Source organism: Hermetia illucens, chromosome 2 (assembly GCF_905115235.1).
Source record: "Hermetia illucens chromosome 2, iHerIll2.2.curated.20191125, whole genome shotgun sequence".
Taxonomy (NCBI): domain Eukaryota; kingdom Metazoa; phylum Arthropoda; class Insecta; order Diptera; family Stratiomyidae; genus Hermetia; species Hermetia illucens.
Window position 1 is genome coordinate 88,707,878 of NC_051850.1, and position 27,015 is coordinate 88,734,892.

At 40.5% G+C, this 27,015-nt stretch overlaps 1 protein-coding gene across 6 annotated transcripts in view; it reads left to right on the top strand.

Annotated features, from left to right (window-relative positions):
- Nucleotides 1-16,797, top strand: part of LOC119648666 (acid sphingomyelinase-like phosphodiesterase 3b) — a 594,559-nt gene extending 577,762 nt beyond the window's left edge. For 4 of the 6 annotated variants that reach the window (XM_038050451.1, XM_038050448.1, XM_038050449.1 and 1 more), the window contains one exon: nt 3,982-7,352. In XM_038050451.1, coding sequence (XP_037906379.1) covers nt 3,982-4,774 — 793 coding nt within the window. In that variant the 3' untranslated portion in view covers nt 4,775-7,352. Of the gene's footprint in view, nt 1-3,981; nt 7,353-16,482 lie in introns of those variants that run through there. The other 2 variants (XM_038050452.1, XM_038050453.1) reach the window with 2 other exon arrangements.
- Nucleotides 16,798-27,015: the final 10,218 nt, after the last annotated feature.

Below are 27,015 nucleotides of genomic sequence, written 5' to 3' on the forward strand. Positions count from 1 at the left end.
AGTTCTTCTGCCACTAAGTGTTGCCGGGGAGCTCGATACAGATCTCCCTCGCCATCCCGAGTTCCCAATTTATCATAAAGATTTTTGCAATGGTACCTGGCTTGGTGACCCCGAGGGTTGCAGAGGCCGCTTTGTGGGTCATGTCTGTCATTTGGTTCCACGATTCTTCCACATTCGTAATGGTTGGTAATCGCGTAAGTGAAATCATCTCTTTTCATACGAAATTGCCACTATTTAATACGCGCCCCTTTCCTCCAAAGCACCTGTTACCGTCTACCTTTTCACCCACATGATCATTAAGAACGCCGGTAATTATGATATGGTCATCAACAAGCACGTAACGAGTCTTTTGGTCGAGAAGTTGCCAGAAGGCATCTCTATTCGATTTTCTTGTTTCTAACGATATTGGATGCATTTTCTTGGTCGGCCTGCCGCGGGACGTGTGACCAAGAGAGATCAGGTAGGATTTGCCACAGTGGAGCAACTTCGACTATACTCTATTTATCTCATTCTCTGATATCAGCCTTTTATTTTTGTTTTACTGAGGATAGTACAAGGTGCGTTACCTCAAACGCTCCTCCTTCACCTTGGCTGGGGACCAGCATACTATGTACATATTATATTGAAGTTCATGAAACTTAAATTAAGTTGATCTATGCTATATTAGCCAGAGATTGATGTGTGCTGAGGTGGGTGTTGATCACTGTCTGAGAACAGAAACAGTGACAGGTTACCCGCAACATTGAGAAACTTGCGTACTACCCTGCGTGATTCGCCCTCTGTGCATGTTCACGCTCATCTGGATACTGTCACCGCCATCTGGAAACAAAATCCTATTAGGATCGAGTCGATATCTGTCTGTCCGTCTGCCTGTCTCTCACACCCGATTTATTCGGAAACGACTGGACCAATTGTCACAAAATGTAGTGACAACGCATGGCCTGTGGATCCTTTTACATATGGCGCTAGTTTTTTCACAGAATCTGACCATGTGGGGTATCAAATAAAAGGGCTCAATTAGTACTTTCCGAAATTTTATATTTGATCTCGGGTGAAACGTAGGGGAGTGGGGGCTCAAAATATGGTCCTCAAGAAGAAGTAGAAGTAGAAGCGAAATCTAGGCCTCAAAATACTTCCCGTTCCGGCATCTGCACAAATAAAGTTTATAATAGTATGTTAGCATACTCTAGAAATTTAGCCGGAAATCAGAACTACAAAATTTAGCAGCTGCTATAGAAGGCCAGACTTTTACATTTTATGTGAAATTCGTGCATTTTAAACGTGCAGGACGTCATCATGACATACCAATTCGTCAATAATAATAATAATAATCTTTGGCACAACAATCCATATTGTATCAGGGCCTTGAAGTGTGTTAGAGCACTTCATTCAAGACCGTAACGGTACACTACAGAACACTGTAGGAGGCAATGTGGTCAGCATTACGCTCGCCCGAGATTATTACCCTGATTTGACTCAGGTACTCATTCACAGCTGAGTCGACTGGTATCCGACGTCAAATCACGTTACAAATCCCACTGTCGCCAGCGAGATTTGAACCGCGACCTTTCGTACGACAGCCTTGTGCTCTAACCACTCAGCTATCCGGACACTGACCAATTCGTCAATACCAGAATAAAATGAGCTCATATGAATCGGGGTTCGGAGCGAAACATTTCGTTTTATTTTTTAATCATGTATGTATCAATATCAATCACTCGAGATAAATGTACGTATGTATACGCTAATCAACCTTTCAACTATTTGTACATTGAACCAGCGGTTTTCATTATTAGTACTTTTTAGTACGAAGTAAACCGGAATTATATGTACGAACACTTTACATGCATGCATTTATAAATATAATATTTAGTAATAGGTAACATTTGTTTGTTTAACGTAAGAGTAATATTTGATTGATTTTTGAAAAAAATATGAAGGAATATTTTGGGTTTTTAACCATATACGAATCTAGAAATATGCGTAGAAAGTATTTCACACAAGATGAACACAAAACCTTTATACCCGAAACGCCAACCCCCGATATTGCGAATTGTTTTTTAAGGTTTTGTTTGTAAAACAAACCTTTATTAAAATCGGTTCAATGTCTGTCTGTCTGTCCGTCTGTCTTTTTTTTTCCCGATGGAAGGTGGAAAGCTTCAAAAGCTACCGCAAGCTCCTGCCACACGGTTATGTGGGACTCTTACCTACTAAAACCACCTCCTTCTCCTTCCACTCTCCCCGCGGGACCCCAATTTGGTATTACGTCGCGGGGCTGGATCAGAATTTATTCTGCGCTCATGTCAACATTGTGTTCCTCTCGCGTTCATTCTTTCGGATGACTTCCTCCTGCCTAAGCTTCTTTCCGATGGCTGTAATCACTTTTTTCAACTTCGGTCCATATCTCCTTGGCTTTCACCATAAGTTCCATGATATCTTCGGGTGTAAAGTGCTCCCCGGTTGTAGTTTCTAATGTAGCCCTTTGGGTTTCGAATCGGGGGCAGTGAAAAAAGACGTATTCTGCGTCCTCTGGAATGTTTGCACACTGTGGGCAATATGGCGAATCATCACGCCCAAATCGATACAGATATGCTCGATAGCCTCCGTGTCCGCTCAAGAATTGAGTTAGGTCGAAACCTACTTCGCCGTGAGGTGGCTCGATCCATTTCCGGATATCCCATATGATTTTGTGAGTCCAACGGCCTTTTTCTGACTCGTCCCACTTCTCTTGCCATTCCGCGACAGTTTCAGCTCGTGCGAACTGTCGCCGACGGGCGGGAGATTCTCCGGTGAGGTACGTTCGATCGTAAAATCGTTGTATTTCTTTCGCCGTCTGTCTGTCTGTCACAAGCACCTTTCTCAGAAACGGCTATAACGATTAGCACGAAATTTGGTAAGAAGGTGGGAACTGTGGACCTCCAGATATGCAGTGAGTGATATCCTTCTACGTTGATATTTAGGGGGGGGGGTCCCATACATGTAAAAGGGGGGTGTAAAATGTTTTTTCACCGAACATAGTCATGTGGGTATCAAATGAAAGGTCTCGATTAATACTTTCCGAAGTCGGTCTTAGTTTTTAGATTTGTTAAAAAGGCGGGGAGTGGGAGGGGTGGAAATTGATGATTTCATTAACGGAGCCATTCTCAGAAACTACCCAACCGAAAAATCTGAAAACATTCATGAAGCTGCCTCTATATGGTGCCCAGGCCTCAAAATACTCTCCATATCGATATCTGTTCAAATTAAGTTAATAATAGTATATTATCATATTTTTGGGGAAATTGAGTAAAACCCCCGCCCCCCTAAGTTTATCCCAGAATTATAGAAACTGGTAGTAGTATAAAATATAATATGAAGCATATTATCCCCAAGTTTGATCAAAATCACACTATTAGTAGCAAAGTTACAGTAGCTGAAAGTTGACTTTACCGTGTAAATTTACAACCCGAAGTTTTAATTCTGATATGCTAAATGCATATACATAACGGGCTACGTACCAATGGGATAATTCTACACTCAAATATACTCACAGAAGAAGTAAACAAAACCTTTCATACCTCAAGCGCCCAGCTTCCGATTTCCCCGACTTGTTTTTTGTTATTGTGAATTCTTGATTGTTCAACTTGAAAAGACTGAGACTACACTGGTTGATTGTTGCTGCCTACTATATACCATTTCAGTAGAGCCCAATTAATCAAGTTTGAGAATTTTTGCAACAACTAACATCCAAAGCGATTGTTCGTTCAAATAAATCTTGAGTAACAAATTTATTAACACACTTGCGAACGGGACAATGGCTAAAGAAGATGTTTTAATTATATAGCTCACCCACAGAAATATACGCGACTTTCGTCAATAAAACATGGAACGACTAGTTGTGAATAATCCATTCTCCACAGAATCCTTCCTCGAGTCGCCTTTCAACTACTTACATACGTAATTCTATTGTGAGTCGCTTAACATCTATTCTTTTCTTTTCAGATACTATCGTGCAAACTCCGTACGCTATCCCACTCAGCCATGCGAAGGTGTTTGTGCGTTGAATCACTACTGTGCTATAACCCGGGTGGATTACGTGGAATTTCGACAGTGTCTGGAATCCGCAGCAAGTGCCCTCGCTTCTCGCTCCCCTACTCTGCTCACATACTCACCGTCGATAATCCTGCTTTTCGTTCCATTATTCCTGGCACTCAGTGCATTCAAAAGTAACGCGCTTATAGTCCCCATTGCAGGCATAGCTGTTTCGCTCCGACTGGCTTCGCGGACCATCTCTCGTCAGATATTCGATCTGCTGCGAAGGACCTCGCTACCGCATCTGCAGGATCGGCTGGTGTTCTCGCTAGCAACAAAAACGTCGCCAAATCGTGTAAACACACCGATTAAATTAGTGAGCAGCTCTAGTCCCGTATGCAACAGAGCAAATCGCTCAGAAAGTAGCTTCGAGCTGGGAGCCATCGCACCGGTGTTTGAAGCATCAAGGACGCAAGCAACCTTCCGGGAGGAGATGCAAACGGCATCGCTACTATCGTCGCACACAAATATAGACAAATTGATGCAACCCAGGACAAAAGCCGAGCACAATACAACTGTATATACGATAAGAAACTTGATATGCCAAACTGTGAATTTAGTTAGTTTTAATTTTATTTCTAGTGAAGTTAGCAACAGCATTCTCCTTAGCATAATATTTATATCAGTCATTGTAATTGTAACATGTACTATAAACCCGATTGTAGGAGCATTGCGGTGTGCGCCTGAAGTAAGCTGTTGGTAAGATTTTGGACAATTTATGATTGTTTAGCAAATATCTGGCTCTCTCCTTTAGCGTTTATAGATTTTATAAAAGATTGTGTACAGCTAGAATGATTTGTAAAATAATTAGCTTCGCTTCAGTCAGACTGGAAACATATAAAGGGGCCTCACATGCGTTATTCAATAGAAAATTTAAAATAATTGTAGGATGAAGGATATTTGGATTCAAGTGCTATTTGTTGCGCAAGGAGAGTGATACGGCATGGCAAGCATTTGATTCCTAGGTAGCTAACATCTTGTTTCGCAAGAGCCTGGCGGATTGAGTATATTATCGTGTTTATCATTGAGACTTCAAAGCTCCTTGCAAATCCACCAAATCGTTCGTTCCAAAGTGGTTAAAGGCCATTTTCATTCGGATCTAAACCAGCGTAATTTATATGATCAATGGGCGTGAAAAATAATCTTCGACCCAACTTAAAGTATGTAAAGGCGTAGATAGCTGTCAGAAGTTGATATGTACGTTTATCATAAAAGTTACCCTAAGGGAATCTTAGTCACTTTTATGTATTTCGTTACTAGAAAATGTGGATGTGCGGTAACTTGATAGTGAAATTAACAAGTTTTACTCATACGATCAGCTTCAGGGTGATTCCACTAAGTTTTAACACATTTTTTATATTTTACACATTTTCTACTTTATACTTTTCCCCCTCCCCTCTCTTCATTTACGAAGTTCTTATCTAGATTGCAATACTGAAAACCATATATGCTGGAATAAGTCGACGAATAAATGTGATAAGCCCGTATATATTAAATCTTTAAAAAATTACAGTAAGATGGCACAATATCAACATCTCAGTTGTGACTCTTAGGGTTGAGTATAAAAGAAAACTAGACGGATATGCTAATCAAAATGGCTAAACCAAACAAAAAGCAGTATTTGGACTTCCAAGACCACACAACATTCCAAAATAAAAAAACTTATGAAGAACAGCGCAATAACCGTGGTTCAGTCTAGCCCTGTCTTAGTAAGGAGTTCAAGATATCCTGTTTTTATGCCGGGGACCGCTAAATCGACATCATTGGCAGCCCTCTGGCTTTTTAGCATATTCCAACGCTCCATTTAAGGTAGGGTCTGAAGGTCCTGGAGTTCAACGTAAGTACCTGCCGTATAGGCATAATCCTACGGTCCTATTGGGACACGATTAATTTGGAGACCACAATCAGGGTCCCGCCGCGACTGGCAGAGTGGTACTGCTTTATATTAAGTGCAGACACAAAGTTCATATCAGTGCATGCGAGGGCTACCAAACACCTCAGTCGCAACTAAGGTGTGTGGGACCTAGGTTGATCAATGCAACACCACGCTTAAACCCATAAAGAGCCTTGCACGAGATATGGGCACAAACACAACCTCGATGAAATTCCCATAAGGGGTTCAACTGAAAATAACTGAGCCGAGAATATATTGACCAGGAATTCTCCTGGAGTATATGCTCTCAGAGGGCAATCATCGCGCCCATGGTACCAGATAACCTGCAGTATTTCTGGTAAAAGCCTGTTCAGATGAGCTCCGTTGCAAACTAAATTCTATTCGTCTTCCTCGCGAACATGGGGACCTCACTCGTGTGAGGTAGGGTATGCCACATATTTTTTTCTGCGATAAATATTGCCCTTATGGACTTTCCGAGCTAGATGATTACATCCCTACGGATTACGTGCCCCACTGTAATTGATCTGGATTTTAACCGCAGCCAGCTGGTTGTAGTTTCGCTCATAAATTTCATCTTTCAGCCTCCTGGTGGGTACCAAATATCCTTCGGAGCCTAAAACTTCGCAGTTTTTCTCGCTACGAACCCAAGTCTCCGGGGAAAACATAAACACTGGCAAGATTACTGTTTTGTACAAGAGGAGGTTTGACAGAAAAGGCTCTTTTGCTGCCAACAAATGTACTCATATTTTGTTTTAATAGTTTATAATGAAGACTACTTTTCAAAAATGGTGAGTATCACTTCAGAACACTTATTAAAATTTTTTTCCTGCTATCAAATATTAATTCTTTATGCCTAGAAATGATCGGGGCAGGGTTATCATGACCATTGGTTGTAAACCTGACCCGGAAAAATATAAACTAAAAATATCGAATAGATGATGGTCACCTTAAATTAAGACAAATATTGTAAATTATCGAAATGTAATAAAGAATAGCTGGCAAGAAGCAACCTTAAACCCTTATGTAAAAAGCCTGCGCTCTTCCTCTAAGAATATACAGTATCGGATTATGCAACCGCAGGCCATTCTGCAGTGGGAGCTTACATTACTTCATGGCAAACGCCTTGATGGAATTTTTGCTCTTTTTCGGCTCGTATCCATTGCATTTCTCTGATTAACACGTCTACGGGAAGCTGGCTTAAACGCCGATAAAATTATTCGTTTTATATTATCTCCTGCCAGAGTGTTCTGATAACATGAGATGTAAGCTGGAAGCTCAAAAGTCATGTGCTGCTCCGAAACAGCAGCATAAAGAGAACTTTGCCGTAAAACAGATTCAACTACATATACTCGTATGTTGAAGTGGAGACAGCATTTCCAGATTTTGGTTAGAACAGAGAAAGACGGGGGGGGTTTAACACTGTTAAGAAGTCAAACGGCATTAGGTTCGGAGATTTTCTTCCTAGATAAACTAATTTTTCGAAGCCTTCGAGGTTATTCCAATTAATGCAAATAAAGAATAATAAGAGTGCAATAATCGGCAAGAGTGAAACCCTCCGTGTTGTTGGTATTCATTATGTCTGCCACTGCATGAGTCTTTCTTGAAATTCAGAGTTAATCCAGGCTGACACGGCGAAAGAAGAAGCAGATGCCCATTGACCTTCTCCTCATCCGCCTAAACAAGGCAGCATGAAGGAAGTCACTACGAAGTAACGAGAACAAGGCAGCATGAAGGAAGTCACTACCAAGTAACGAGAAGGGAAAACTATTGGTGGGAAGTGTACAAGTGCTTATACAGGTGAATCCTGAGGGGAGACTAGATTACTATCCGGCTATTAGATTTTCATGGTGCTCTCGGATGCTTTTAATAATTCTCTTAGTTACAGACTTTGCAATAACAAGGAACGCAGAAGTACCTCTCCAACTGTCGCAGTCAAGCTGAGCACCTTTCTTCGAAACCTATTTTTTCTGCTCGGATCTCGGATTCAAGAATAAATGGAATTATCAATTCTGTAGAAACTGTAGGGGCGCCTTTACGCCACTTGATGACCAACATAATTTTAATGCGCATGTTAGTCGTTTGCCACATCATCCATGCTTTTACCGGCTTTTATAAAACGGAGAAATGCGGTAAAATGTTTCTTCCTCACTTCAGCTATTCATTATCTTGAATGAAAGTATCTCCGAACACCGGATTAGTGTCTGCTGCCAGCAGGGTTTCCAAGCTCAAAAGCGCCGTACCGTATGGACGAATACACACCAAATTCATTTCATTTCGCTTAAGCTCAGAACGCGCGAGCATTATGGGGGCCCTCTATACCGAGGAACAGAAATCTTTTCGGTAGCCAAATGTCAAAAATAATAATTGCGGTCATTGGTGGTCAGAAACAAAACTATTCAGAACACATACATTTTTTGACGTCATGTGACACCCCGGATGCTATAAGTATAACTGAAGTGGTTAGCCTTTGAGCCCGTCCATTCCTACATAAACCTTACGACGTCAGAACTTCGGGATGTTTCAAGGTCTGTGGCACACTCTGGAAAAGGTTTCGAATTCCCAAGATTTCCATGCAAGTGGACGATCTGCAGTAACTGCAGGTGCGGACAACTCTGCCGGGAGACAGTGCCCAGCGGCCTTACTCCGCTTTAGTGCACTGATAGCCAAAATGATTTGTTTTCTGCCTGGAAGAACATTCCGTATCCGCATGCTACAATGACTAGGCATTTCGTCTACAAGAGGTGGAACCTCACCGGATGTGATATAGTTAAGAAGCGTAGTGAAGCGTTCTTTCCACCTATTCAGTTGTTCACCATCGAAGTCGACCGTTGACGTCCTTCACAGAACACATGCAACCTCTTTCATGATGCGGTAAACACTTCAGAAATCATGAAAACACAATTTGAAAACACAATTTTTTATTGAACTCAAACTTAACCTAAACATGGAAAATACACTGAGGGTGCTTACTAACTAAAAGTAGCTTAAGACTTAACAGTTATTTCTTAATCTAAGTCATGGATTATATGATGTATAAATTAAATTAGGCTGAAAATAGAAACAATTTAAAAGCTTAAAAGACAAATAGGGGAAAGACATAAAAACCCCTAATGACCTAAAGTAGACTTAAAACTAGGGCTTAAAACTAATGATCCGTGCGTCTAGACGCGGGGAGAGATCTGAAAGAAAAAGTTATTTGCCAAATGACATAATGAATGATAAGAGCTGCATCCGTTGCTCCCAAATGTCTTTGGAGGCAGACAGTGCTGGCATGAACGAGTTGAGCTGGCGCCCGAGGTCTGGAAGGCTGCAGTTAAAAAGCTCCTGGGCTTTGCTGTCTAAGGTTGGAGATGTCGTCGATGAGGCGGCGGTGGTTACCGACGGTTTGGTGTGCATTCCACGTGCGGCTTGGGCGTACGATACGCCCGCGTTGACCCTTGCTGAATTTAGGCTAGGACGAGACTGGTCCTGCGCAGGTTTCCTGAAATTATGAAAAGACCTGCAATTCCGATAGTTTGCAGGATGTTCCTTAGATCCGCAGTTAATGCAGCTCGGCTTCTCTTCTGAGCTTTTCGTGCATTTGCCGGGTGCATGTGAGTCAACACATTTTACACACCGGTAAGGCATAAAGCAGTTGGCTGCAGCGTGGCCGAGGCGCTGGCAGTTCTTGCATTGCATTGTACGCTTGTTGCGTACCGCTTCGAAGCGTACTACTGTGTGTAGTAGCGTTTTGGTTCTCGCGAGTTTCGCGGTATTGAACCCGGGTTTGAAAGACACTAGCCAGAGGTTGAGATCCCTCTTCTCCTGTATGGAGCGTTGGGTCTCGTACTGGCGGACATCGGTGGCTTCTGAGAGGCCAGCTTGAGCTAGTGCGGTCATCACATCCGTCCTCGGATGGAAGCTGTGCAGACCACGAAGGATCATGTTCACAGGCTTCTCGCACTTGGGTGTATAGGAGAAAAACTTCTTGTCGTTCGTCGACAAGAAGCGTTTAGTGTCGTCGAACTCTTTGATAGAGTTGACGAGTACTTTGGTGCATTTTGCACCCTTCTTTAACGTGAATTTGTTCGGCAGTTTGTCGAGGTGTGCCGAGATTATATGTGGGATTGCCGAATCCTCCTCCATAATAATTATTGGAGGGACCTTTTCACTTACTCGTTTCTTTGCGTCGATTGACGCTCCTTGGGTGGTTGTAGGGTGCGTCGCTGGTGCTGGGGCGACGGACGGTTGATGGGCTCCGGCTTGGTTGCTCGCCAGCTGCGATCTGGCTTCTTAGCTCGGCGATTGTTCGGTTTTGCTGGAAGATGATTTTATTCAGTCCAGCAATCTTCTCGGCCGGCGTGATCCGGCGGGGTTCTGAGGCGGCTCCCTCTTCTTCTGCCGCAGAGTCCAGTGACGCTTCGGACAGCTCCTCGTCCGGGACTGGGGCGGGTGCTGCGCCGCGCTTCTGGCGTTTGACTTTCACCCATTCGGCCATGGTGAAAGTTAACCTGTGGAATTGTAAGAAAAATTAGTAATATTGAAACGGTAGATACCTAAATGGCTCGCAAGGTGGAATGTCTCCAGGCCGCGGAGACACAAATTTTGGCAGTTTGGACGCCGACCGAAATGACCGGCCGGCGTAGCTGTGTCGAAAACCAAGATTGACTTGTAGCTTCTTTGTCCGGGAATCACGTCTGACCGTGACTCGACCGTGTCTTCAACTGTCTGTGACTTCAGAAATCATTGCATTCTGCGGCGTCTTTATCCTCCCTGATCAGCGCGATAACAAATCCTCTCTTGTCACAGCGTACACTACGCTGCATTTCGCGTATCGGAGTTAGTTCGAGTGCGTTACGCCCGCCATCACTTGAAGCGATCAATAAAAACTTCAACCCACTTTTGTTCATCTATTCGCTTTCACGATTCCGCTGTCAGGCTAATATTATGACCTTCGGAACGTGTTCGACGACTTGTGGAGCACCTGAAAGAATAGTATTTTTGGTGGCATCCCAATGCTCATCGATATTCTTTTGGCGGGTAACTCAGTATATTTACTTTCTAATCAGCAAAATAACTCTTTTATGAATATCAGCTTGGTTATACAAGCGGTCGATGTTGATCATGGCGGGCCACAGTTCTCCAAACCTGCGAGAATTGATGAACGCAACACACAAACTAACGTAAGCAACTATCAGATGGTGATTCCTTTCGAGGCCGATGTCAGCACCTCTCTTTTTACGCACATCCAGAAGACAACTCCCAAATCTACTGTTAGCCGAGAAGTGGTAAATTTGATTGATCGTACGAAGTCGGTCAGTTTAAACCCAACTGATCTTAAAGAAGGTTTTGTGTTTGAACAATGTGCCACCAATGACGAGGCGGTGAAACTTTCGGAAATCATGAAACTTGCCATCATTATCGTTACGGTCGTCAAGACCGTGTTTTCCTATCACATGTCCACGCAAGGTGCTGCCAGAGCTTACGTTAGCATTCAAATCACCCATCAATCTCAATGTCACCTTTAGGATGCCTCCCCTGAACCCCGTATAATTGCTTGTAGAAAGAATCATTCTCCTTTCCTATTTCGGAAGTCTCCGTTAGTGCATAGCATTATACGATTGTAATGCTAGGTTGCTAGTTAGAAGTCTTCCTGATTCTCCCACATATTTTTGTGCTATTATGCTTTAAATTTATAGCATCTAATGAACCATGCTCCTGCAGTCCACTGTTGTTCAAATTACCGCCTGATTTAGTTGGAGGGTTTATCAAGAACTGCGGAGCTCATGGAGGAACACCGTGAGAAGCATCCGCTACACTGCATTCCCAGATATCAAAAAGGCGTTTGGATAGATGAAATTGTCTCCATCCGATATTCTTTGGGGCAAAACATAGTTCCAGAGGAATTCGAGCGCTACTTTAAGTCACTCTAACGGGATCCGAAGACTAAGTGGAAGTGTGACATATATATCCAAACTGCCTCTCGCGATTCCTCTTTGTTCTTATTATGGACACTGGCGCGCAGGTTATCCAGCGTTATGCGCCCTATAGACTGCTCTATGCATGTGATGTCTTCCTAGTTTATAATAAAGTTTGTCTCAAGCGACTTGTCCAAAAGTGAAAGCCTCAAGCAACACAATCTCAAAGATCGAAGCTGAATAAAACAGAATTTCTGACGACCGACCCCAATGAAACAGACACTATCACTGTCAGTGGAAGTAACCTGCCGAGAGTTGAGCTATTCAAATTTCTCAGATCAATGCAATCGATCAACGCTGAAATGCGATATGAAGTTTTTTCACAGATCAACTTGGATGAAGTGGCGCTCCATAACTAGTGTTCTCTTTGATCGAAGTTTCAGCGAACGATTCAAATCCACAATGTTCCGCTGTAGTGTTCGTCCTGGGGAACGGTGGCGCGTGGTAATGGAAACGAGTGGCGTCACACGCCATGATGACATCTGAAACGAGGACATCTGGCATTTATACAGGGCTGTACCGATGGGGTAATCGTTCAAGGTTCGACAGACCCATTGGGCTATCCTATCGTTAATCCATTGCGAACCTGGGAGAATCTTGTAGAGGCAAAGAGTGCACATATTTTTCATTAATGAAACCCTCCCCTAGCTATCTTCGTCTCAAGTCTGTACTCTTCCTCATATGAGTTGCGTATTGCCGAGGCCACGATGAAAGAAAAGACTCGTAGCCATATGTCGAAAATTCTTCCACACACGATGGTTTCATATGTTAGCATTTCCACGCGCCAATGGAAATAAGCCTATATGCATCGTCAGATCTTCTCCGTTTCACCTCTAACTGGATTGAAGATGCTTTACTAGTTTCAAATGTCATGGTGAGTTTAGTTATTCACTGCTCCAGTAATATTTAGGCAACCGAACCTTTGAATATGCCCCAAAAGGAGTGTGCAACCAATGAATCAATTACGGTGAAAGTCCTCACGCGTTACCTATCGCAATGATACAACATTGGAGCAATTGAAGAATATGATGCTTACACGTTAACTTGGAGTCGAGATATGTTCCTAAATACTTGACTGTGTTTCCTCCCTTGAAAGGCAGCTAACATTTTTAGTGAACGTAACTATTCCTGTCTTCCTAGCACTCTCTATGATTTTTTTCGGAGCCACCAATTATTGATTATCTGCAGAGTTGCATTGAAGCGACCAAACATTGTGTGCGCAAACTTGCCCGTAATTGTTGCAGCAGATCGTCTGCAAATATTTCCGGAAAGGCAATTATGTTCCTCAGAGGCCAAGAAAGGTGTTCATTACCAGACGCGTTACCAAAGAATTGAGCACCACTTCCTGTGGGCAAAGTATCCGATTTTTCTCCACACCAGCAAGTGAAGACATTGATTGTGAACTGAATCCATATTGCCCCGTGGTTGCCCCGTGAGTGAGTCCGTGGAGTCCACTCTCGGTGGATGTTGCTTACAGTTAAGCAATTACCTAGAAACGTATGTATCCTTTATAAACCGATCTACTAGTCGTTTCAATCATTTTAGTAATAAAGAAATTACACTGATAAGGTCCGAAGATTTTACGTCCGTATAGTTGGGCTTTCCTAGTTGAAGAATAAATATCATCTTCACATCATGCCATCTATTTGGAATATAAGCGCGTGTTGGGCATGCGCTATATTCCGAATATGTGGACATAAAGTATCCATTCACTATATCACTAGAGCGGGAGTGATGGCATCCGGGCCTGCATATTCACATCTATGCAACGAGTTATGCCAATTTTACACGCTAATTGGGGTCGGTTGGGGGTTATACGCGGCTGTCGCCCCTGAGCTGAGATTCTTTATACTGCTTGGGAAGTGCACTTCAACTATGGTTTCTTCATCGCTTTCTGTGTACCTGCTTCAACTTTAAGGTCGCTACAAGGTAATTACTTTCTTCCCAAAAGCGTCTCATGGCGATATTTTAGCTGACCATAAGCTTTTCGTTACACCTTTCCCAACCTCTTTGCATTGATTCCAATCAACAGCTGAAGGAAGGAGCACTGTTCCGTGGACAACTCCATTCAAACATTTCTCCCATATAAGTTGTAATCATCTGGGTTGTTTTCTGAATTTCAGAAATGCAATTGATGCCTCCTAGGGATCGAAACTCGGGAGCTCAGTTCAATTTTGTACGTCCTATATGTTTTTTGCGAATTTCGGAAAGAAGCGTTTAGACGTGGATCCATATTGAAATCAATGCGGCTGTGCTCTGAGGGCGTGATATCGGTCGATAGTACTACTTTCCGGCAAGAGTTACCATATTTGTGGATACCATCGTAATGTCAATGGCGTCTCCCCTGATCACCTTGAAGAAAGTAGATTCAGTACCTTAGCTGAGGTTCTACAGTTTGGTAGCTACCAGATATTCTAATTGTCTCAATCTTCTCATGTTGAATTAAGAACTTCCTGGATAAATATGGTGGGCTTTAACATTACATCCTGCTTTTCTCCGCCTGCCTCTATTCTTGGCATATTAGATAACTGAATGAATCTTCTTACCTCCATGTTAACTGTTTATAGTTAACTGTTGTAGTATCGCCATCATACAAGCCGTTAGTTAAGTCAGGCTGATCCTTGGAATAACCATGTATCAACGCGGCGGTCAGCATATCGGAAGTTTAAGGCTCTGATTTTCTCTCCAACAAGCCATGGTTTTTGCATGAAGTATTTAAGTTTCTTCCAGGTATTGTTCGATGACTGATTAGTACAGGTACCGCCGTTGTTTTTTTTTGTGCAGATAATATTTGCTAGTTGATAATTTGCATGGCCTTTTGGAAATATGTCCAAGCAGTTCCTCTTGTCTGAAGCACGATTTCCACTATAATCTTTCGTCCCTCCGGTTAATTCCCATTTTTTCTCAATATTTATCGGATGTGTGAATATTTAACAAAGTTCGATTTGGAACTGGCATGTCAATTTCGGGGAAATAAAATTACATTCACGCCTTGAATAAGCTACTAACCACTGTCGTTGCCAATTTCAAGGCAATGAAAATATCATTGAAAATGGAACAAGTTGTGTAATACGACGTCAACCTGGCAACTTAATAGTCTACAATGACCAATACATTTTGCAGGCTTGATTCCACCCAAATCACCACCAAATCGAAAAGCCAATTACAACACTAAAAATAAATGTTTGGCTGCCACTTTGATAATGACGAAAATTTCCGGTAAGACGTAGATTGATGCCCGTCGATAGGAAGCCATTGTAGGATGGCTTAGAAACGTCGTTGATGGTAATGATTCACGTTTGGCAACTTGTTATATTTGCGGCCACTAATCACTCGAAAGGATCCATCTTTTCCGCATTGTTGTTATAATATCACCAGTTTGTCAACTCCCTACTTTCAGCAGCGACAGCACGAGAAAGTAAAAATATCACGTTATTACGAAACTTTCAGCTTCGACATTTGTCAAGCTTGTCCCTCGCCTCAAGTACGGTTACACAATGGACATTTTTCCTCAATTTCGGGAACATGCAATGTTTCCTGCCTCGTTAGGTTGAGCACAAGGTGGAAGCCGACGTTTGGTAGGAGCCTATTTCATTTCTTTAAGTTACAGCACGAAGAAACCCATTAATTTAAAATCCATAAACAGAAGTAGCACAAATGGTCTTCGACATGCGAAATTTATGCCACTCGCATAATCATAGACCGGCGTCGACGAATAAAGTACCAGAACGATACAAGTTTGCGAAGGGTGCAATTTCCTATGGAACTTGACTTCTGTATTTGCCAGAAATGAATGGAGCAGGGCTGACTGGAGCAGGGCTGACTGGAGCCGTGGGGTTCAGGATTAACATATTTGGGGTATTCGCGACTTTTAGCACTTGAATTAGCGCCATAAAAAAATATTATCCTAATTAATTTTGGGTAGGTTGGTTGTCCGTTCAATTTTGGTGGATTCTTAGCCGCAGGATGCGAACATAAGTTCATCTTTAAGTGTGAAATTTGTATTATATTAATTCTCTGACAGCTTTTCTGCACTTCAATAGCAAACTAATTATATCGCACAACAACGCGAAGAACTCTCAGTAAAAGTCACACCCAATGTAAAATCACATTCTACCTTACCCCAACACCCACACTTGTGTGAGATACCCGCCCGGAGGCCATTTACAAAAGCCAGACTTGCTCGCTGTGCTTGCCTATTTTTATTACAGCTCAATAAAGAATGAATGATGCTTGCCAATGCAGACGCTAGTGCAGTCCTTGCAAATTTCCACAACAAATTGCGCTATAAAAATGGAACGCTGAAAATATGAAAAGTTAATGAAAAATGAGAGGAATTACTCGGGGGACTAATGCAGCAGGAACGTGGACTAGATGGCTGCAGCTGTCAGATAGCCGGGCTCATCTCATTTACCCCATCCCTAACATTGTGAAGCGGCAGCCTGCGATCTCAGTCCGCTTGCTGCATCCCTGGATTTAAGCATGAATTGTTCAATTTGCATTTTTATTATTTTGATGCAATACCTTTATTTCTTCTCGTGAAAGAGCATTTTGTTCCAGAAACGTATGCTGTGCGCTTGCACTAGTGCAGCCCGCTGTAGAGGAATACCACAGAGTAACATATTGAAAGGCAAATGAATAAGGGAAAGACTTTTCTATTTTTTGTCATCACTACCAATCCGACGAGATAAGATGGCGAAGTGAAATGCAACAATTAGTTCGTAGAATTTGCATTAAAACTAGCTCTAGGTGTAAGCTAAGTGTAAAATAAAATAAATTAATAAATGGCAGAAAATATGGAAATGTAAGAGCACGGGAGAACAAAGGACGATATATTGTTGAATGTAAATAACTATAATAAAATATATATTGATATTACTTTACAGTGAATAAAAATCAGCTTTGTTTTATTGGTAATTTAAATTGTCTAGACATTCCCCTTCCTTACACAGAAACACTTTATGAATTTAGAGTTAACTAAGGTCAGTGGTTTATTCTGGGTTGAAGTGTAATATGAATACAGATCATTTCGTTCTGGAAGATTCATTTGCTTGTATCTGTATTTTTCTTTTTCCTACTATTAACCACCCTTTCGCATCTCCATTAGCCTCCTCTCAAATATTTAATCCTCATCCTCCATTCATATTACACAAAGAATTAAAATATTTTAAATCTCGATTTCAATTCCCTTTCGAAATATCCCTCTCATTTTCAAATTTCCCGAAACCCTAGCATTATGTATGTATATATAGTCTAAAACAGACCATGAACCCTCCTCTCGCCTGACCAGAAAGAGGAACGACCAACCTAAGAATGGGCTCAAAGTAACATCTAAAGGCCCGATAATGCATTTCAACGGAAAGTGTGTGCGACCATGCGAAAATGTATCGTCATACCCCTGATTATCACAAACACTTCAAATAGTAACGCGATGGTTTCTCGCTACAGAAATATATACAGTTATTAAATCGAAAGCAGTGCGAATCTGGAGTAGAACTCATTAAGCTAGACTGTCACCGGAGAGGACTCTTTGGACTATAACACATGTTGCAAGAATGCCCGCTTTTTGCATCTCCTTGTATAGTTTGGCCCTGAGATCCAGCGTTTACAATGCTTTATGTAAATTTTTCGGGACTAATCCCGTCGCTGAATGTACGCCAGGGACTACTTCGATCTTTTGTAGTCTCCAAGTCTGTTAATATTGTCCGCCAAGGGGTCCTAGTCCCGGATTTTTTCTTGATGTTTTCAACCGTGTTCTGGTCCAATTGTACCTCTACATCGATTATGACGCACACTGGTCTATCCTTGAGAAGCAGAACTAGATCGTGCCTATTGTGATAAACAATGTGGTCGGTGGAAATAGTGTGATCTCACAGTAGTTTTACCCGATTAGCCACTGAGTTACATATATTTCAACGCAGGGGTTTGATGGTCATTCAACATCCTTAACGCAGATATTATATGCTGAAAGGTCTCCTCCTCACAATTGCATAACTTACAACTGGAATTGGAGATTGAGGAGTTATGAAGGATGTTTTGAAGGGAGGAACGCTTCAGTCTCGTAAAATATTACACCGTTAGTCAACCATTCGTTCGAAATGGCCAATGCCTGGCAACAACAAATTCTTTATATGACCTCCGTGAATGGGTTCCTCTTTCCACATGTCGATCTTTCGTTGGACTGAAGTAACATTTGACATGGAATCCAATTCTCGGCTTTCAAAGTTCAGAAGAGACAATCCATTATCTGCCATGACGATAGCCTGATGTTATTGGCTAAAAGGTTGTTTCTCAAAGAAAAACTCGTGAAGAGAAGAGAACATACTTGACTGCAGTGAAACGTTTTTAAATCCATGCAAACTACAAAGTTTATAATTCCGCCCTGATAGGGATAGTGACCCTCAATTTTTCAGCGGCTCTATTGTGCACGTTTTTGTTCGACAGTCTGTCAATTGACAAATTCTAAATCAGTGTTAGTCCACTGTATCACACCGAACGAATTTTGAATATAAATTGTATAGAAATATGTATAAATACACTCATAGGCACAATCTTTTTCATTTGCGGAAATAGTCAAATATAGAGGATAAAATATGAGAGATTAGTTGAGAACTACCTTTGAGGTAAAAAATAAAATCACAAAAAAAGTCATTTATTCAATGATGCTTATCAAAAATCAGTTTTGTGGATATCTTTGATAAAAATTAAAAAAAAAAAATTGCAAAAGTGCTCCAGTTAAAAAAAAATTAAAATTAATAACGGGTATTGCTACGCCAGTTTGGCAAACCTTCCATTATATCTTGGATATCCAATTGAGGGATATTATGCCACTACTCTATCATAGCAGTTTTGATCTCTGCTAGGGTAGTAGAAATTGGCACTCTTGCACGTACACGTCTTTTGAGGTTGCCCCAAATGTGTTCAATTGGGTTAAGGTTAGGACCGCGTGCGGACGTCATTAAGGTACTGACGTAATGGATCTTGCGGTATGACAGCTTGCGTTGTCATGCATGAATCTAAAGTTGTCACCAATGAATTGTGCGAAAGGTATGACATGGTCTTCAAGAACATCTTCTACATATCTTTGAGGGATAACCTATTGTTTCGGATATAGCGCATAAACCAGACTTGTCATTTTCGCGCCATGGACATCTCAAGCCTATTCTGCTTTCATCCGAGGGCTGGACGTCTTTTCATTCCCCCACCAGTCCAGTCAGCATATTCTTGCGCAAAAGCAATTCTACGGTGTTGTAGGGCGCTAACTGGGCAAAAGCCCTTTGATTTCTTTGCACTATTCTTTTTTTAATGGTACGTTCACTGACGCTGACATTTCTCACCTCAAAAAGGCAGGTACGTTGTCAGCGTTGATTTGACCTGTGGGTGTATGAGACTGTCTTCAAAAATCGTCTGATGACATTCCGTGCCTTAGTACGAGGTGCACCGAGCGTATGAGCGATACGACGTTGCCTATACTCAGCGTCAGCTAAAGCCAACGCCCTAGCTGTACCACTTGCATCGAGTGACATTTTTTCACAGTCATAAACAAATAGCGAATACTACAAACTCAAATTAAACGATATTTGCGTACTATACTAGGAAAGAACAGGAAAGGGTAATAAAGTAACACAACTAAAACAATGTCAAACAACCACTATACTCCAAAAATCGATCGATAACTCGGATTTAAGAAACGAACTAATGATTGATGACAAAAACCAAAACAGTTGATAGACTATAATAAACGTAAACAAACCAGGCAGTTAATTGTGCCCATAAGTGTGTTATGCAATTCTAATCGAATTTGAAAAATGATGATGGTGTGCTAGGAAATAAGTTTTTTATTGGTATTTCTCCGGCAGTTGCGAAAAAATTATGTAAGTCAAGATTGCTCCGAAAATAGCTGATGATACGGATCAGCATTGTGAGGAAAAGACTGTAAATATCGATTGGCATTTCTCTGTTTCCACCTGCGAGTGTGCAATTATTTTTCGTAAGGAAGCAGTTTTTGTGTTCTTATGCCATTAAGGAACATTTCTCAGCGATAGTCGTCAAACTTAGGAGCGCCCGCAGGCCGAAATTTTGAAAAGTTGCTTTCATTTACTTTGTTAATAAGACTGCTCCATAGACTTCCAGATGCGGAGTGGACAATATCATTAAAGGAGTCACTTTTACTTTTTTATTGTCATAGTCGTACAGTTATGTTAACATTCGAATGTTGTATGCCAGTGTATATATATGAGAACGGCATATATAGATTCTGGTGCATCGCAAAAGCCGTGCACTTCAATAAGGTTATCCTAACTGTAATGTAACCAACGTAAAATCGAAAGTTGTTGCAATAAATTGAGTTGATTTGCCTTAACCATGGTTAATATATGATGAATTTCCTTATTATCATGCGGGGTTGGACTCAACTGATTAGATCAAACAGTTGCGAGGTTTCTGATAACTGAGGGGGAAGATCACGACGGATCACAGTCTCGATCCCTTTTTCTTCTGCCTTAAATATTTACTGAGGCGCGCCTATGAGGTTCCCTCCTTTCCTTGACACCCCCCAGCCGTTATTCTGGAGGATGTCCCTAAAATGTGGGAGTTTTGCGGGATTAAGGAAGAGGAGGAATGAAGGAGTCCTCAAATCATAAAAAAAATAATACTAATATACTTCATGTCACACAAGTATATTTCCTATTCAAAAACGCTAATTGGAAAGTAACAAAATAAAATAATTCAGCAAAGTGTCCAAGAGGAATTCAAGCGCGTGTTACCGTTTTTGTGTTCCTAGAAATGAATGTTTAAAATTCATTGTTGTTATAATAAATACTACAATCAGCCGACACGCTGGGTCTGCACGATTAATTCAATAAATGGAGGCGAGGCTCAATATCTTAAGTTTATGTCTTTTCAGGTCCTGAGATACACTCGGTGTTCCATTTGTGTTTATAATCAGATACACGAAATAAACCCAAAAATTTATTTGAAAGCTTTTGAACCGACCTCAGCTTTGGACATCCCAGATGCGTCTTTTTCTGAATTAATTTGCTCAAATAATACAGTCTATAGGGTGCAATTACCTTAACTATCGCCGCAGATTGCACATTATTGAAGGCATTCGGGCGAATTGATCTTGACACAGGGCGCAGTTCAATCAGGGGGAGTTCAATCAGAGTTCAAGGCGACTATAGCGGGATGGGTGATGGATGACAGTTGAAAAACGTGCGGATTCTGGGAGAGAATTTGATTTCATTTCGAAATGGAGAGAGGGGTACGCTAGATTGTCAAGAGATTGCACGTCTCAGAAAACTTTCTTTCCCGACCAAAATTTTCAATTTATTTTCCGTGTATTTAGTTTAATAACAAATATTAATAAAGTATGAGTACCGAAGTATTGTTTGCGTGCTCAAAGTGCTTCTTAAGGCATCCATTTGAAGAGTTATCGACAGGTTAATAACTCTGCAAGGAACTTCGCGAGCGAGGCGGTTGATGACAGGAGTCTTCCAAGAACTAGTGGCTCAAAAATACAGTGAGCACAGTGAATTGTAGTGGTTTAAGCATATTTTTTTTCAAATAAATTTAAGTTTTGTCCCAAAGATATCATAATACATAAATATTTCAACCCGAATGAATTTTGGATAGAAAAAGGTGAATACCGGCAATTCAAAATTTCGTCGTTTTTACTAGAGTCGTTTACCGTAGAATTCGTCTAATCGCTTACGTTTAAAGTAGTTTCTTTGTCTCCCAAATTTCCGCTTTGTGCATTTGTTTGTTACTAGGGTGTTCCCAGTGAAATTTTTTGATATGAAGACGTGACAAATGGCAAAACGTTTGCCAAAGAGGAGCGTGCTTGGCTGCGACTGATATTAATTTCCTCAGTTTTTCGCTGGAAAAATCTGGTAGTGATTTTGTGGTGAAGTTTTAGTTTCATGGAGCCGCGGGGACAGCTTCCCCATGGAGTATGCGACATGCAGAATTTCAAGAATTTTTGGTCGGAATGTATGCGAGACATTTTCCTGTTCCCGTGCGCGTGGCCGGGAAGACTCGGGAGCAAGGAAGCGAAAAAAAATATTCCTATATATTTTCACCTAAGTCCAGTACTTTATTATATTTCGATATACATATGTTTTCTTAATTTTTTAAGACAAGTAATTTCCTTCATAAAAAACAACAGATACACGCCGCGACGAGCTGGGAGTGTAGAAGGTGTAAGTTGTTTTTTCCATTCATTTTTTTATTTTTTTTTGTTTATATTTATTCTTATTCTTAAGTATTTTATTTTCTGATTTATTTTTGATATTTGGAGTTTAGCTTCTAGTTCCCAACTACTTTTCTCCAGATTTTTTTGATAATATTCCAGTTAATCTTTGTTTTTTTTAATTTCAGAAGTTCCTCCCTTTTTCCTGCTTCTTGACTCCGCAAAACCGTAATAGAGACATCGTCCATATAATGGCCTGATGATGTCAAGGATGGGAGGAAACCTCAGGGACCGCGCCTCAATAACTATCTGAGGCAGAATAAATAATGATTGGGACTGTGATCCGTCGTGGATTTTCCCTCTCGATCGCGGCACTGGGGTCCGACTTATTTTCCAGGTTTAGCTCTCGTTCTGATTTATTTCGTTAGGCCCGAATTCCTTTGTTCGTTGTCTAATCCGGTGCGGACCTACGCATCAGTATAGACACTTTAATTGTGTACAAATAACACGTGAGGGATGAAAGCACATACAGCTTTTACAGAAATTTAGCGGTTGCGATTCGTCCAGAAAATGTTCATCGAACCCCACCAATGTTTCACCTTTTCGAGAAATTATCTAAAAAAAATACGAGATGACTACAAAAAGAAAATGTGCCCAGAAATAACAACCTCTCAATCAAATCTCACTGTTTCGTTCCAACTCTTTTTCTTCCAAATGTGATTTCTCGCGGTCAAAACCCTGCTCCTCGTTTTTTCGGTACAAAGAACAACACAACTGTCAAATCACATTCACATCTAGCAAGTTCAAAATCTGAACCTTCTTCATCAACAGCCAATAATAATCTCTTCTCCCCATCAGCTATCTCTCGATCAGCCGATCCCGCTAAACTGGGCCTTCAACTTCTAAAGTTCATGTTGCCAGCAACATGCGCAGTAGCGTTGACAGATGCCGGAGATTATTCCCTTTTATCAGGATCAATTCGCCCGAATGCTTTCAATAATGTGGAATATGCGGCGAAATTTAAAGTAATTACATACTATAAAATGCATTCTTTGATCAAATTAATCCCGAAAAAGGCGAATGAAAGGTTTAGGCAAAAATGTACCACTGGCTGTCCTGTAATTGACGATATTTAGTTTATAGTGCTTTATGGGATAAGATGGTTTCTGCAGAGCATTCGCTGATAGTTTCGACCATACTAGTGGGTCAAGATTTGCATGTAACATACATTTTTTCGACCTATTAGCAAGACATCCTTGAAAGATGTCCTGCTTGGAATGGCTTGCGATGCTTTAAATACAACTGTGAGTTTCACTACTGAGCAATCTTTTTCACATACGGCATGGTACATGTAGTAATTGTAAGCTGAATGGGGTTTCTTTGGGTTTAAGGAGTCATCCCGTGTGAAGGCCCTTTTTTTGCACATTTTTTAGGATTTTTTTGTGAAAAACTGGATAAAGCTACAAATATGAATTTTTCGCCATATATTTATTAATATCGTAAGCATGCATAGTAATTTTTCCAGCCCGATAGCATAGTACACCCATCTCCAAAAAAAGTATTTTTCTGCTGCCACGCTAGATGGCGCTGTGATCATTTTAAAGAAAAAATGTAAACAGCGTTTTAACGTGTGGGCTTAACTACAGTCCGCAAAATAGGATTATTAAAAAATAATTTTTTTTTGTGAATTTTGGTGTTTTTTTCAGGGCTTCTTCAATGAATAAAAAAAACTACTGCATGAATCGCAATTATCCTAGTTTGCGGACTGTAGATTATCTATAAGTGGGTCCAAGTAGTACCCACCTCAGGGCACACAAACAAGCCATATACGTCGGCTCCCAGTAGAGCGTTAACTTAGCCACAAAACTGGCGAAGTGCCAAATTACTATAATCTTTAAACCAAAGCGCTGTGGCAGACTCATCGACAGCAATTATAGTAAAGTGTCTGGATACCTTAGTTTTGAGAAGCAAACCGCTTTGTTATTCTTATTTTCTATTATACGTAAAATTAGCTTACGTATTACATTCACAGCAAGTCCCTTTTGTTTTGTGTTCACCTTGGGTGACAAACTTTATATGCAGATTTTCCCACTGACACACAGCTAAACATTCAAAATATTCGTTTATAGGCCTCTAAACTCTAACTACGCCGTTCATGTATGTGATGACGCCACAGACGTCTTAAAGTGCAATAAATTCACATGAAATGCAAAACTTTGGCCCTGTTCAATTTTGTAACCAGATTTCCTTCTAACTTCTCAAAACTATGCCTTATATTGTGCTTTATACTAATTCTGTACTATGAACTTCAGGTATCATATACAGTTCCTGTGAGTGATGTGACTTGTGACATTTTCTCGATTTTTTTTGACAATTTATTCAATTTTTGAGGTATGAAATGGAAAGGTTGTGTGTATTTATTTTATAAGGAGATTTGAATGTGCATTTGTTCCATTAGTATGTAGCACGAAATATATGCATATATAATATTATGTGTAAATATCCACTTTCAAGTGATATTGACATTCAAAGTCTTGAATTTGCACAGAAGCGACAGCTCTGACCTTTTATAACTTTGTTAGTAATAGTACGATTTTCACCAAATTTTGTAGGATTATGCTCTATGGCGTAGCCTGCATTACTGCGTTTCGTAATTCCAGGATGAACTTAAGGAGGGTTTTCCTGCCAATTACTAAAAATTACAGTAATACACTATTATTAACTTTCTTTGAACAGATGTCGGTATGGAGGGTATTTCGGAGCCTAGGCACCATATAATGGCGCACTCCTGATTTTTTTTTCAGATTTCTTGGTTGGGTAGTTTTTGAGAAGAAGAAAGAGCAGTTAAAGAAATGAGCACTTTCAACCCCCCGCACTCCCCACATTTGCAATAAATGGCAAAATTAAGATCGACGTTGAAAAGTACTAACCGAGATCTTTCATTTGATATCTCACATGACTATATGTGATGAAAAAAAAATTATAACCCCGTTTTGTATGTATGGGGACCCCTTAAATGCTACGTAAAGGATGTAATTCACTGTATGCGTGAGTGTTCACAGTCCCCACCTTTCGACCAAATTTGGTGTCAATCGCTATAACCGTCTCCGAGAAAAATGCGTGTGACGGAAAGACAGACAGACATACAGACAGACAATAAACTGATTTTAAAAAGGTTTTGTTTTACACGAAACCTTAAAAAGGGGTTAGCAGCATCAATTAATACATTTTATCAGGTACCTGTGAATTTTTTTTCGTAAAAGGTAGAAAAAATTAAAAATGGCTGGTCTACAGTTGTTTTTCAAGAGTGTTTTTTAAGGTTTTGTGTAAACACGAAATCTTATCAAAATCGGTTTACTGTCTGTCTGTCTGTCTGTCTGGCAGACAAACGGACGTCTGCCTCTCTAGCTGACTGTCTGTCACACGCATTTTTCTCGAAGATGGTTATGACGATTGTTACCAAATTTTGTAGAAAGCTGGGAACTGTGAATGCTCACGCATATAGTGAGTTTCATTCTTTTACAACGAATTAAGAGGTGGTCCCCATACATGCAAAAGGGGGTGTAAATTTTTTTTTGCAGCAAATATAGTAATGTGATCAAATTAAAGGCCTCGGTTAGTACTTTTCAAAGTTGGTCTTAGTTTTAACATTTGTTAGAAAGGTAGGGAGGGGGAAAGGAGGGGTTGATAGTGATCATTTCTTTAAGGGGGCCATTCTCAGAAACTACCTAACCAAAAAATCTGAAAAAAATCAGCAGGCTGCTACTAGGCTTCGAAACACCTTCCATACTGATATCTGTACAAATAAAGTTAATAATAATATATTACTATAATTTTTAGTAATTAGCTGCAAAACCTCCGTTAAGTTCATGCTAGCAATTTTGCAACAATATAGGGTACAACATACAGCATAACCTTACCAAGTTTGGTGGAAATCGCATTATTACTAATAAAGTTATAATACTTCAAAGTTGTCGCTTCTTTGCAAATTCAAGACTATGAATGTCAATATCATCCGAAAAGATATATTCTCACATATATGTATTACGTGCTACGTACTAAGAAATACACAGAACCTTTCGTACCTGAAGCGTCTAGCTTCCGCTTTCCCGACTTGTTTTGGGTTGCGGTGGACACGATAACTCGGTAAGTGTTCAGCCGAAATGAAATTCGACGGTACAACAAATTTTCCATTTCGGCAGTCGTTACAACTGTGGGGTTTTTGAGTAAATTTCTAAAACATAATCATTTGCAATTAAAAGAAATTGAAATGCCGGAAGCTCGACGTTTCGGGTATAAAGGCTTTCCTATTTTTTATGCACTTTTTTCGAATTCGTACCAGACATAGTTAAAAATTCAAAATATTCCTTGCTGAGTTGCATTATTTTCAAACTTTCCAGAATTAAGGCCTATATTATCGTACTTCTAGGATGAACTAGGATTCTAACAATTTACCCGGTAAATTTTTAGAATATGGTTATGTGCTATCATTTACTTTATCTGAGCAGGTTTTGAAATGGGATGTATTTTGAGGAGGAAATTTTTCATAGATGCATGGGACATGCATATTCTGAGAAAAAACAATTGTATACCCTACTTTCACATGTATGGGAAGCGCCCCTAAACTCAATACAAAGTGGCGCCGCTAACTATATGTAAAGAAATTCATAGCGGACAGGTTCTCACTAAATGTCGTGACAGTAGCCGTGTCCAAATAAATCGGGTGTGACACACAGACGGACCGACAGATAGATTCTCTTCTTTATACAATTAATGTTTCTATAATGTGGTCTTGTTTTATATGACATATTATGTTGTTATGTATGTTCATAATATGCAGTGCATGATTCACTACACTACATTGCATTAATTGAGATTGCTTGTCGAATACTTTGCGATAAAAA